Source organism: Natrix helvetica, assembly GCF_964273705.1.
Source record: "Natrix helvetica genome assembly, chromosome: 1".
Classification (NCBI taxonomy): Eukaryota; Metazoa; Chordata; class Lepidosauria; order Squamata; family Natricidae; genus Natrix; species Natrix helvetica.
The window spans coordinates 119,586,899-119,599,571 of NC_138548.1; the positions used below are offsets into that span (position 1 = coordinate 119,586,899).

Here is a 12,673-nt window from a genome sequence, read left to right on the forward strand (position 1 = left end):
GGCAATGTAGGAGAAATCTGGTTCACTCGGGTTCAATCCGTTGGCTCAGTAATAGTTGGTGATTGAAACACATAAGGGAATATCGCTGCCTCTGCCTTGAGTTCGGAAGCAGTTCCAGAGGTGGAAGGCATAGACATTTTGGTGAGGTACTGACATTTAATAGTGTAAGGAGCCCCAGACCGCTCCTGAGTGAAGGAGTGGAATGTCTAACAGTTTGAACTGAGGTAACAGAATGTGAGGCAACTGGCAGTTGGAACAGAGTTCTTTTCAGGTGGGAAGGGGGAGTGGAACGCCTTAGCATCAGAGTGTATTAATTACTGTATAAGAAATACTAATGATCTGATTGTCATTTTGAAAATTCCTTTCTTAGCGATCATCTAGAAGCCAAGAGGAACATACTTGCCAAATTTCAAGTTTGTAGGCTTTACAGTTCTGGAGATTTCATGATGAGTGAGTGGTACTTGGCTTTTATATATATAACTTTTCTTAGAGCTTTGTAATGAAAATGTGTACTGTATGACTTAAACTTCTTCACACATTTGGACTAATTTGTTTTCAAAGATACTCTTCAAGTATCTTTAGCAAATGTTAATGCAACCCCAAGAGACAGGAAGAAGATGCCAGACAGGAACAAGATGCTATGCATTTATTTGCTCTAACAAGAAATCATGTTCTTCTGGCCTCAGCTAGAATTCACTCATCTTCAGCAAAGTCGAAATCCAGTCCAGTTTTTAGGTGAGATTCCTCAGGCAAGAAATTTTTATCCGTATCATGAAGTCTAGAGGATGGTGCTTTTTAAAAATTTACTAAAGGCATGAAACAAAAGAAACCCTGAACTGGAGCTGACTTTGGAACCTGCTGGTTATTTCCAGTGGATTCTGTCTGCGCAAAAGACCCAAATTAAAACCTCGAGAAGGATAGTAGATCCTTCGGGGATCACTCGGAGTGTGAACAGAACTGACAAACTGCTTGAGGGAATCAGAACAGACTACAAACTACGTCCTCGTCGTAAAAGGAAAAAAAAGCAATGGGAACGAAAGAGCTACCTTTGCAGGTGCGAGGTAAGTTCGTTAGGCACCTGCTCTTGAATTGGATGGTGCTTGCTTTTGTGTCACCCCACTCCACTCCACACCCCCTTTAATAGGTTTTGGAGTTTTAGTACCATGCGGGTGATGGAGAGAAAAAAGACTTCTCCTCCAAGCCAACTACTAGCTGGGCAGATCCCTCACCCATCGCCCTTTCTGTTTGGATGCTCTTTGCTTGGGTTTTTTTTTAAAAGCACAATACGCGTACAGGAGACCCTTTTTCAAGGCAGAGCCGCTTCTAGTGTGAAGTTCGCGAGGCACACAGGCAACTCTTGAGACTTCTTTCACTGCTGCTGTCGGAAGACGGGGAGCTCACGTGCAAAGCCGCCAGGTTAGCCGAAGAGTAAAACAGCCCCCCTCCCTTGGGAGGACGAGCGAGCAATCCAAAGGAGCATCAAACTCTCGCGCTGCTCCGGGCCGACGTCTTTCCCTCGCTTTGCCTTGCAATTTCCTCGCCCACCAGCAGCGAGCAGCAACCGGACGCCTGCGAGAGGAGGCTTGCGACGCGCGCGCGCGTGCTCTCTCTCTCTCACTCACACACACCCTCTCTCTCTCACTCTCACTCTCTTCACACACACACACACACACACACACACACACACACACACACACACACACACATACAGACATCGAGGGGAGGGGAGGGGAAGGGAAGGGCTCCGGAGGCTTGGTGTGTTCCTGGGTGGAGGAGGAGAATCAGTCAGCGAGCCTCAGCCTACAAGGCGCCTCCGTCCATTCATCCAGCCAGCCTCATGCCGGTTCCCGCTCTTTCCCAGCAGTCCGCCGCCTGGGACGCCAACCTGTTTGTGGAGGTCACTCCGGGGCCGTTCGCAGCCTGTGGCTTCTCCCCTTCCTCGCTGCCGTGCGGCGCCTGATGGGCTTGCCGCTGAGAAGACGGCTGGGAGCTTTACGCTAAGAAAGCATCCCGCCTCGCCGCCACCTCGCACACCCACAGCGGAGGGATTTACTTCGCCTGGAGGAGCAGTCCGAGGGGCTGGCCGCACGCCGGGAAGAAAATGTTCCTCGACCCAGACGCAGCCAAAGGTAATCAGCGGCGCGCCTCGACCCCGCCGGACTAACTAGCTGCACGGCGATCGGGGAAGAGACCGCTCCCCCCTCCCTCCGGGCAGCGCTGAGCACTTGCCGCGGACGGCGCGGGTCGGGGGAGCGGCTGCCTTTGTACGGAGGGACGGGGAAGAGAGAAGAGCGAGAGGGGATCGGGAGGCGGAGGTGGTGGCGCCGCTCCACGCACCTGAAGGAGGAGGAAGAGGATGACTCCCCGCGGCTGATTGGGCGGGGAGCCTGGGGAGTGGAGGGAAGGGCTCCGGCACTTCGCTAAGGAGGCGGCGAGAAGGGGTCGGGCTCGGCGGCGTCTCGTAGCTGCGGCGGCGAGAAGGGGCGGGTGGTGGCGGTGGCGGGAAGCACATTCCGCGGCGACCTGGCTTGGAGGAGGTTGCGAGGGGTGCGCTGGGCGCAGGAGTGGAGGGGAACTGGCTCGGCGAGAACTTAGCGGGGGGGGGGGGAAGCAGGGCCGCCTAAGGAGGCGGAGCCCAGCCGGCTCCATAACCGCCTTGCCTCCCGGAGACTGGCTAGTGGGGCTGTTGCCGCCGACCGAATTTGGAACGGAGGAGAAAGGGGGGGGGGGAGAGAAAAAGAGGCCACAGAGGCGCGCGTCGTTTCCCGATCTCCCTCTCCCTAGTTGGGCTCCTCGCCTACGCGGCCGGGCCCTGCTGCAGGTCGTCGTCACGCCCGCCCCCCCCCCTTCCCTTGCCTTCCCTAGCTAGACTTTACGGAGTTTTTCCCGGCCCATAGGTTGGGGAGGGGGGGAGAAGACTCTCTCCGGCCGCCGCCTCTTTTCTTAAGAATCCGCCGCCCTTCGGAGCCGCGGAGGAGGAGGCGGCACCTGCTACTGTATTCCTGGGCGAAAGTATGACCCAGATCGCGGCCGCCTGCTTACCAGCGCGAGTGCTTGACCCGAGCTGCCTCGCTTCGCCTTTTCTCCTCCTGGTCCGAGACAGGCTTCTGCCTGGCCGCAGCTCCTGTTTTTTTCCCCAGCGAACCTTTTTTTTTTGTCCCTGAGATGCTTGAATGCTTGCTTTTCTAGGAATGTAACGATCACCGCTGCCCTGCTGTGAGCAGGCATACTTGCATTTAATCCTACCTCACCTACACTCCCCAGGGCTGTTTTAATTTGGGAGTACTATCTAACCACTATCTGCCTCCATATTCAAAGAGAAAGATTAAATCCCAATCAAAAGTTGCAGCAAAAGTATGGAAAGTCGTGACTGTGTGCTGCTGTGGATGTGTGTATAAAAATCCTAAACAACTAAAGGAGGTTTCGCCCATTAATAGGGTCATTAGTGGTTTCTTTATGTGGCCTTTGAAAAGAAAAGACAGGGAAGTGTAAGGCTTCTCTCCCCAGTGCTGAAACTTGGGATTTCTGACCACAGATCAACTTGTGAAAAATCTAAGGGTATCTTGCAAGTTTATGCTGCTTCTAGTTCTTCACAATGAACAAAATCTGTAGGTACAGACTACATATAATTTCACAGTGATTTACTGAAGTGCCAAAAAAGTTTGTTTCCTTTCCTGACCTGGGTGCCCTTCGAGTGGATGGACCTGCCAGAGTGGTGTGATCAGTGTGTCAAATTGAAGAGAAGAGAGCTAGATCGTGGGTCTGAATTATGAATTTCCTTGGGTTACAATCATCTCAAAGGACACTGTTAGAGGTTATCACTACACAGCTGTTCATGAGAAGATACAAAGCCTGACCTCCTTACTGTTACATTAGCAGAAGAATGACTGGGTGATGCTACGAATCCCTAGTGATGAAATCTCTGGTCTGGTTTACATCAGTAGATTGTTGTAGTGATAAAACAGGGAAAAATACATACACTTGTAGTGTGTTGATGGAATTACAAATGTATGCATAGATGTAACCTTCATATACCAAAGCTGTTTGAAAAAGCAACAACTTGATTAGAAGGAATGGATACTCTTGGCTTCCTGTCTGCTTTTATATAGTTGCCAGATGCATCAGATCTGGTCACTTCTGGAAAACAATGAAGGTCTGATAGAACTTAGTTTGTTCCAGCAAGGCTATTCTTATGCTGCCATTGAAAAAAAAACTTTAATCCATAATCAGCCTTGAAAATATCCTATGGCAACCATTAACAGAAAATAATTATATTGCATATACTTCAGTCTGACTGTTCCAGACTTGCTTTTACTTTTATTCAGGTGGAAGCAGAAAGAACACCCAGGAACCATCCTTTATAGTATTCATCATTAATAGCTAGTGTTATGTGTATAATTTTCTATTCAGAACAGCTGTTCTTTTCTTCTCAGTCTCAGCTCAGCTTTTGTAGGCCTCTAAATTCATCCCCCTCCCCCTGTTCTTTTGGAAAATAGAGAAGTCAAAACTCTATTGAGCCAAGTCAGAAGGGAGTCTGCTGAAGAATAGTACATGGAGACATATTTTCTATGTTCCTGCCAATTTATTTTTCACAGTTGCACTACACAATTCAGAAAAGTATGTTAAGTTAGCTTGTGTTGTCTCAAGTAGTTTTTTTTGTGTGTGGTATATTCCCATTTCTACAGATTGTAGCACTTCAATAGCTAGGTTGGCAATTCATTTTCAAACTATTACAGCCATGAGGACCTCTTGCTCTGGGAAGAGAAGTGCAGAGAAAGTTTTAATGTTAAAGGTGTCATTTAGCATAATCCTGCTTCCCAGTTCCTTTAAAAAAACCTTGTGTTGAAGATCAGATTAAGTTGAATTGACCCTATGCACTCTGTTCCTCATATACATGGTCTGTAAGTGTAAACCTTAACTCTTTCCTTCCTTTTATCAATGAAGGTCAGATTCTGTTCTCTAAAGTCTGCATACATCTTTCTCAGTAAAGATAATTATTCCAATATTAACTATAGCCAATGGTTAGCATAGGGGCTGTGGACAATTACTAGCTGTGCTCCACAGAATTTCATAGCATAGTGATGCTTGTTCATATCTTCCTTGATGAATTCAAATCTTGTTGAAAACTGGAGTTGTTTCTACCATCTGTTTACCTGCAGAACCTCCCCACATCTTAACTAATACCTTAACTAACCCATAGGATATGTATGTCACCTCTATCAGAATTCAAAGTGTCCTCACACATACAGATTCTTTAAAAGTTGAAACATAAAGAAATTTATGTTTTTTAAATTGTAGTATTCCACAGAAATCAATGCAATCTATTAATCATATAGAAATCAATGCACTAGGAGGTTTGTGCCTTAATTAATGCCCACCACATTTATTTTTAGTGTATTTTATTTCATTCTTTAATGTTACATAAACAATCTTAGGTTGAATGTTTTTTAATGAGTCTAATTCTGGTTGATAGCAGAGTTCCAGAGCTCATTTTGTGTACAACAATTCTAAGCTCATAAATCTCATTGATTTCAGTGAAACTTTCTTCTAGAGTGACATACAAGTAAAGATGGAGTTTGCAATGCACTAGCACAGAAAGTGTATGGGAGGAAGAAAGGGGATTGGTAGAGAAACAGAAACAAACTTCATCTTCTGCATGAATTATTTGCAATTTGGTACTCCAAATGTATTACACATTTCTGTTTGCTACCTTGGAAATCCATCAGGAATAGATAAGAATTAAATTCAAACTGTCTTCACAGCACATATCATAGATGATCCAAGACAAAATAATGAATTTGAAAATCTTAACATTGTGATAGCTTATCTGTTTAAGCCTGAAGAACTGGCATGGCTAACTTTTCTAGCCTTAAAGACTACAGCTAGTACATGGGTGTCAAACTCGTGACATCACGTCATGTGATATATCATGATTTTTCCCACCTTCTCTAAACTGGGGGTGGCCGTGGCCAGTGTGTGTCGCATCCAGCCTGCGGGGCGTGAGTTTGACACCCCTGAACTAGTGGGTCGGGGTAGAGGCTGAATGCATGGCTGTATCCAGTTGTAAAAACTCTTTCTCTCCTTCTCTTCCTCCCACATGGATTGCTCCATTGTTACATAGAAATTACACACTCTCTCTCATAAATGCATATAGTGCAACAGTCTTCTCTCTTTTATAAAGACACATTCAGAGCATGGTTACTGGAAAGAAAGGGAAATAACAGGACTGCTTCCTCCCACCTATGACCTGTTTGCTGCTTATTGGTTTTGGGCTGCAGGCATGATCTGTTACAGCAGGGATAAAATATAAGATAACTTGACCTATTCAGAAACAAATTCAGCGAGCATGTGGGAAAATAAAATGCAACTGCCACCAATAGGATAGAGGCTATGGGATGTTATACACAACTTCATTTTAGATTTAGACTAAAGACTGATCAGTCTCTCCCGATCTGGTGATTCCAAATATGTTCAATTACAATTTTTATTCCAAAGCAAGAAATTGATCAGATCGATCAGTTAATGATTGGTAACTGATTAAGAAAAGTATCATTTTTCACCTTGTTATTTTGGATGGGAATAACTGATACTTTATTTCAACAATTGGAGAATAAAATGTCAGGAGAGTTCACATCAATCCTATTCAAAGATTGTCAATTTCTAGCTCTAAAGAATTGTTTCTTCAAATTCCATTTGTCCTCATTTGATCTTCTTGGACACAGCAGATGGATGTCCTCTTGCTTGTGATATGTGGCCATTGCATTGTCACACGTACATATAGAACGCTAAATTCATGGGGATAAAGAGGTCTTATCTGGCATACAGATTCTGTGGTCAAGAATACAGGTAGTCCTTGACTTATGACCACAATTGAGACTAGAAGTTTTGTTGTTAAGCAAGATGGTTGTTAAGTCAATTGTGGCAATGTTATGACCTTGTTTGCCATGGTCAAGCAAATCACTGCAATTGTTAGGTAAATCAAGTGGTCTTTAAATGAATCTGGTTTCCTGCTTTGACCTTGCTTAATGGAAGGTAGCTGGGAAGTTCGCAGATGGCATAATGTGACCCTTCAACAATAGAATTCTTTATTGGCCAAGTGTGATTGGACACACAAGGAATTTGTCTTTGGTGCATATGCTCTCAGTGTAGATAAGGCGAATAAAGTACATTAATCAAGGATAAAAATACAGAAATAAGAATAAAAAATATTGTAAATACATGCTGGTTACCAAGCGCCTGAAGTTTGATCATATGACCTTGCAGATGCTGTGAAGGTTGAAAGTACAAGGACCAGTTGTGAGTTTTTTCACTGCTTTGTAACTTTGAACAGTTACTAAATGAATCCAAGGATTACCGGTATTATATTTGCATTTCTCAGAAAATGTTACACAACAACTTCAAGTCTTTGTAGATGTCAAGGCTTTGTATTATTAATTTTAGCCTCACTTGTACGTCAATTAGAAATGTGGTTCAATTCACACTACTTCAATATCTGCAAAAATGTGGTGGCACGGAGTTTATTTGAAGCATTAGCAACAAGTACGGGTGAACTCAGGTGCAGGACACATGCAAATGAATAATGGAATTATGACAAGAAGAGTTGTGTGAAGTTTGGGATTTGGGAAAGGAGGAGGAGACGATTGAGTTAAATAAATATGAAAAGGGGGAGAGGAAGAAAGCAGTCTGTGAAAAAACTGACCACACAATTAACACATATGCAGAACACAAAAGTAGATAAGCAGGAGTAGAAGTGGGGAAGTAATTTACATGGAGAAAATGGAAGCTAGAGATGGCCGTCTCATCGAGTTTACATCCCTCTTTTAGATTCTTGGCAGACTTGCTTTTGTGAAGAATAAATTGAAAGAACAGAAGATGCTAGGTTTACCACTGAAACCTAACTCATAAAGCTGCTTCAGATTTTCAACCTTTTGAAAAGTTTGAAGATGTGTAATGGACAGTGCCACGGTGGCACTGCTGTTACTGAGCTAGTAAAAACAACAGGCATTTCATAGAAAAGCCAACCAGTGACATAAAAGGATAAATAATCAAGATTTTAGATGTAATCATGCATAGCAAAAGGGAGATTGCATCTCACTTGCATTACTCAGAATTACCCCTGTTCCAATTCATACCTGCAAAATTGGTGTGACCAAATGAATGTTAGTCACTAAGTGGTGTGGCTGTTAAGCAAATCATTACTGAACCTTATTTTATGATCATTTTTACCGTAGTTGTTAAGCGAATCATGGACTCATTAAGTGAATTACACAGTTGTTAGGGAAATCTCTGTTTGCCCATGATTTTGCTTGTTGGAAGTCAGCTGGGAAAGTCACAATCACAAGACTGCAGGATGCTGCCACCATGGTAAATGCGAATCGACTACCAAGTGCCCAAATCCTGATAACATGACCATGGGGATGGTGTGAGGGTTGTAACTCTTGAGTATGGTCATAAGTCACTTTTTTCAGTGCCATCATAACTTCAAACACATTATTATAAGTCGAAGTCGAAACCAGTATTGGTTTCAACTCCTTGCTATCTATACTTTGTAAAAAGACTTTAGTCCTTATCTGACCAGATGTTTACAAAATGAAAAGGCTGGATGGTTAGAAATTCACCTGAAGTTTTTCCCATATGGGAATGAAAGAGGGTGTTACTGGGAAAGGTGTCATGTGTGCATTAATACTGTTGCCCTCACTTATGAGTCAAAAATAATTCCACCCTTCTTCCTGTGCACGATTGCCAAGAAATGTACTCAATGGATGCATAAATTGTCATTAGGTCAACCATCAAATGTTGTCTGAAATGGCTTGAGCAAAGGCATGCCAAATTATGACAAAGTGGTCAAGAGACAACAGGTTTAAATTATCACTAATGCTTCATCCTAGGATCCAAAAAACCAGTTAGCTGTTGGCAAGATTGCTGCTCATTATAGATTAACGAGCCCAGAATAAACATTCCTTTTAATTAAAATATTGCTTTAAAAAAAGCAGTCCTATCGAGGAACCCAAATATCTGTTGGGTGGTCACAAATAGTAAGTGTTGAAACAATCCTTGATTCCCCTTGGGCGTATTGCTACTTATTCGTAGGCTGCCACCCAGATTGTCTGCCTATTTTAGGAAAGACGTGCCCGCCTCAAATTGTGCGGCCAGTGCTGATTTGAATCGGTATGGGGGTATTTGCTCGGCTGACTCCAGAACGAGACAAATCAGGGAGGGAGGGAGAGAGCGAGCAGTGTAACAACTCGCTAGGGATTGTTGCGCGCAAAAGAGAGCGTGGGGTTCCTGCCCCACCCCTCTCCCAAGATAAAGGCCACCTTATCGGAGTCGCTTTGCTATCCGTTTCCTTTCATTAAGAGGGCACCTCATGTCCGACGATCCTCCCAGCCAAGGCAAAGGGACGCGTGCTCCCTCGCTCGCTTCAAACCGAGGGCTGATCAACTCCGCCGGTATTGGACGGCGAGCCCCGCAGAGCTTGGCTGGTTCCTGCTATTGCCCTTAAGGGCTCAAAGAGCTTTCTGACCCGAGCTAATGTGGGGAGGCGGATATGGAATAACCAAGCGCCTCGAGGGAGCCCGAATCAACCCCCGCTCTTTCTTTTCCCGGGGGAGAAACAGGTCCGAGTCCTCTTGCAAAGCGCCGGAGGGAGAAAGGGGGCAAGACAAGAAGGGGGCTTCGAGGCCGGCTGGTTCAAAATCGGCGGAAACACCAGGGGAGGGGGTGGAGAAATGTAGCTGACCCTCTTTGTATTGTAAGGAGCGGGGAGGGATGAGTGGAAAGGCCGGCGAGGAAAGGCTGGGCAGCGGCTCCCCGCGGGCTTTCGGAAATGGTGCGCGGTTCCCGGGAGAGAAAAGGGTCTGCGTGCGCAGCGCATCTCCTCCTCGCTGCGGCGGGCTAGGCGCTTCTTCCAGCACGGTCAGATTTCGCCTGCGGGGCGGAGCCGGCACTGCAGCCGCGGTACCGTCTTTGCCTCGCTGAGTGGCACGCCCTCTGCCGCTCCCAGCGATAACTACCAAGGTGGCTCTTCTCACGCACATGGCTTCTCCGAATTGGCTCCTTCCTTTTCTTTTCTCTTTTTTGTTTCTATATAAAAAAAATACTGTATATTGTATATATATTTGACACACACACACAGTGTCCTTTTTAAAGCTAGTGACCCAAGATGCTTCCCCACTGATTTGTCTCGGGATCTTTGTAGCGATCACACGGTGCTGAGCAAACCACCTGGGTTTTCTGTTATCCTTAAGCCGTGGGGTAAGGACTTCGCTGGAAGCCGGCATTCTTGGGATTTTAACAAGAGTTAAAGGCCCAAGGCCAAGAGTCCTTGGGGCGTAAGAGGAATGAAACTGTTGCTTTGACAGACGCTCGCATTTTCCTTCTAGTCTGTGGTCTAGATCCCGCCCCCTCGCTGTAAAATTCCTTTGATGCTGTCAGGTGTTAGCAGTCTCCCGGAATAGCTGTTGTCGTGCGTCCTGCCTGTGTCCTCCCCAGTCGAGCGGCAGGTGAGGCCAGGCAGCTAAAATTAACCCCCGTTTGGGTTAGGAAAAAAAAAATGAACACATTCTTGCTAAAGCCAATCTTCCGTCGCGGAAAGATTTGGGGGGTGCGGTGCAGACTTGAAATCAGAAGATGGTTTCTTCATCCGAAGTGGGGGGGGGGGTGGAATACCCCTGGACTTAGCTCTTAACCTTCCAGAGAGAATCGGAGGCTGACATGGTGATAAAGATTGATGGAGATAATATAATTGCTGCCATCTTTCAAATCCCCAAGGATCTGACTACATGGGTGATGAATTTAACAGGAGCAGGGTTTAAAGGACAGGTAGTAAGGCTGCCATGAAGAAACTGTGCTTAAAAAGGACAAGCAGAGTAAGAGGAGAAGTGCCTGTTTGAATGTAGATAAAAAGAGCCCCCCCCCTCCCCAGCTTTCTTCTCAATTAGTCCACAGATATTAAGGGAAACTTACGTAGAAAGAAGAAAGATGCTGGGCACTTCCCCCTGTTTTAATGAGAAGATAAAGGCTTTAGAATGCAGGGGAAGTATTAATGATACTTTAAATTATTATTACTCCAAGACTATCTATCAAAATGGAACCACTCTGCTACCAATAACTCTGTAAAAAGCATTATCAAAGGGAGAGGCAGAGAAAAGTAAACAGAATATAATTCTGTTGCGTCTCTTTGTACTTTGAGCATTGACAAATGTGCATTTAAAATACAGATTTCTGATTGGCTCCAAATTTACAACCACTTCTGTTTTAGTAGAATAGCCATAAAGAATAGCCATTAGCTCACCATCAGGAAGAATTGGACTGTGTGGTCAGTAAATAGCATGCATAAGCCCAGCAAAATAATCAGCTGGTGAACAATTAGAGTGGGACATTAAAATCTTGCTTCTAGAATGCCCTTCCTATGATTGTGTTTGTACAATGTTATATATATATATGAGGAAAAGAAAGAAATTTGAATATATATCCTTTATCACAGTCATTTTATCTCACTCAGATCCAGGCTTTCAAGGTTGTTTTGGCTAATAATGATGATGCGCAATCATATGTAGTTTGAACAAAATACAGTTCTGACCTTGAAGGTTTATTTGTTTATTTATTCACACGTTCATTAGATTTTAATCCCTTTAAAAACTTCAGTTTTCTCTGCCATACCCAGAAATTGCTTTGCAATGTCCATCAATTTCAAAAGCAGTTAAATAAATCATAAGGGAGTAAGAATATGTAAGCATAAAAGATTTTTTTGTCTAATCCAGTTCTTCAGATTTCTGTAAGAGTGGGCAGGGTACCTGCTTCTGACCATAATATATGCAAAATTGGGTTATTATTAGTATTACGATTCATCACATAGTCAGCCAGATGTTCAGACTGGGATTTGGCATTTTATCCACGTATTGAGTCCTTCCCAAGGACATGGGATAGGCAGATGTGGATGTTTTATGGTGTTACAAGTAACATCACAGGCTGTAAGTCGTTCCTTCTGAGTAAAACTGTTTTTTCCCCGATTAATTGATGGTGAATTTGTCAATGCCAGTGATGTTCAAGTGGTGCTCCAGTTGTTTTGGGATTGCACCCAAGGCACCTATTACTGTTGGTACTGTCTTTGCTTTTGCCACAGTCATTCCATTTCTATTTGCAGCTCTTTGTATTTTGTTATCTTCTCCAGTTCTTTTTCTTCTCTTCTGCTCTCTCCTGGTACTGCCACATACACCATCAAGACTTTTTTTCTTTTTCTTATCAACAATTGATAAATCTGGTGTCTTGCTATATGACAGATGCCTGTCTGCTTGAATTTCAAAGTCCCAGAACACTTTAGCTTCTTCATTTTCTATGACTTTCTCTATTGTATGGTCCCACCAGTTCTTGCTTGCAGGCAAATGGTATTTCTTGTAGATCCGGGGTGTGAAAACTTGATTTCATTGAGGGCCGCATCAGGTTGTGATTGACCCTGGGCATGGCCAGGGTAGGTGTGGCCAGCTCAATGCCACTGGTGTCGGGGGCACCTGTGATGGCACAATTGATCTGCCAGCAAAAACTGGCTATTGAGCTCCATTTTCGTCTGTGACAGCTTCCTGCAGCTCTCTGCCAGCTAAAATGGAGCTTCGGAGGGCTCCCCACGGCCCTTCTGAACTCTGGCAGAGGCACCGTGGGCCAGTCCTTCACTGTT

The 12,673-nt window shown here is 44.6% G+C and overlaps 1 protein-coding gene across 3 annotated transcripts in view; it reads left to right on the forward strand.

Annotated features, from left to right (window-relative positions):
* The first annotated feature begins 1,684 nt into the window (after positions 1-1,684).
* Positions 1,685-12,673, forward strand: part of SYT7 (synaptotagmin 7) — a 272,500-nt gene continuing 261,511 nt past the window's right edge. For all 3 annotated transcript variants that reach the window (XM_081934931.1, XM_081934932.1, XM_081934933.1), the window contains exon 1: positions 1,685-2,129. In XM_081934931.1, coding sequence (XP_081791057.1) covers positions 2,102-2,129 — 28 coding nt within the window. In that variant the 5' untranslated portion in view covers positions 1,685-2,101. The remainder of the gene's footprint in view (positions 2,130-12,673) is intronic.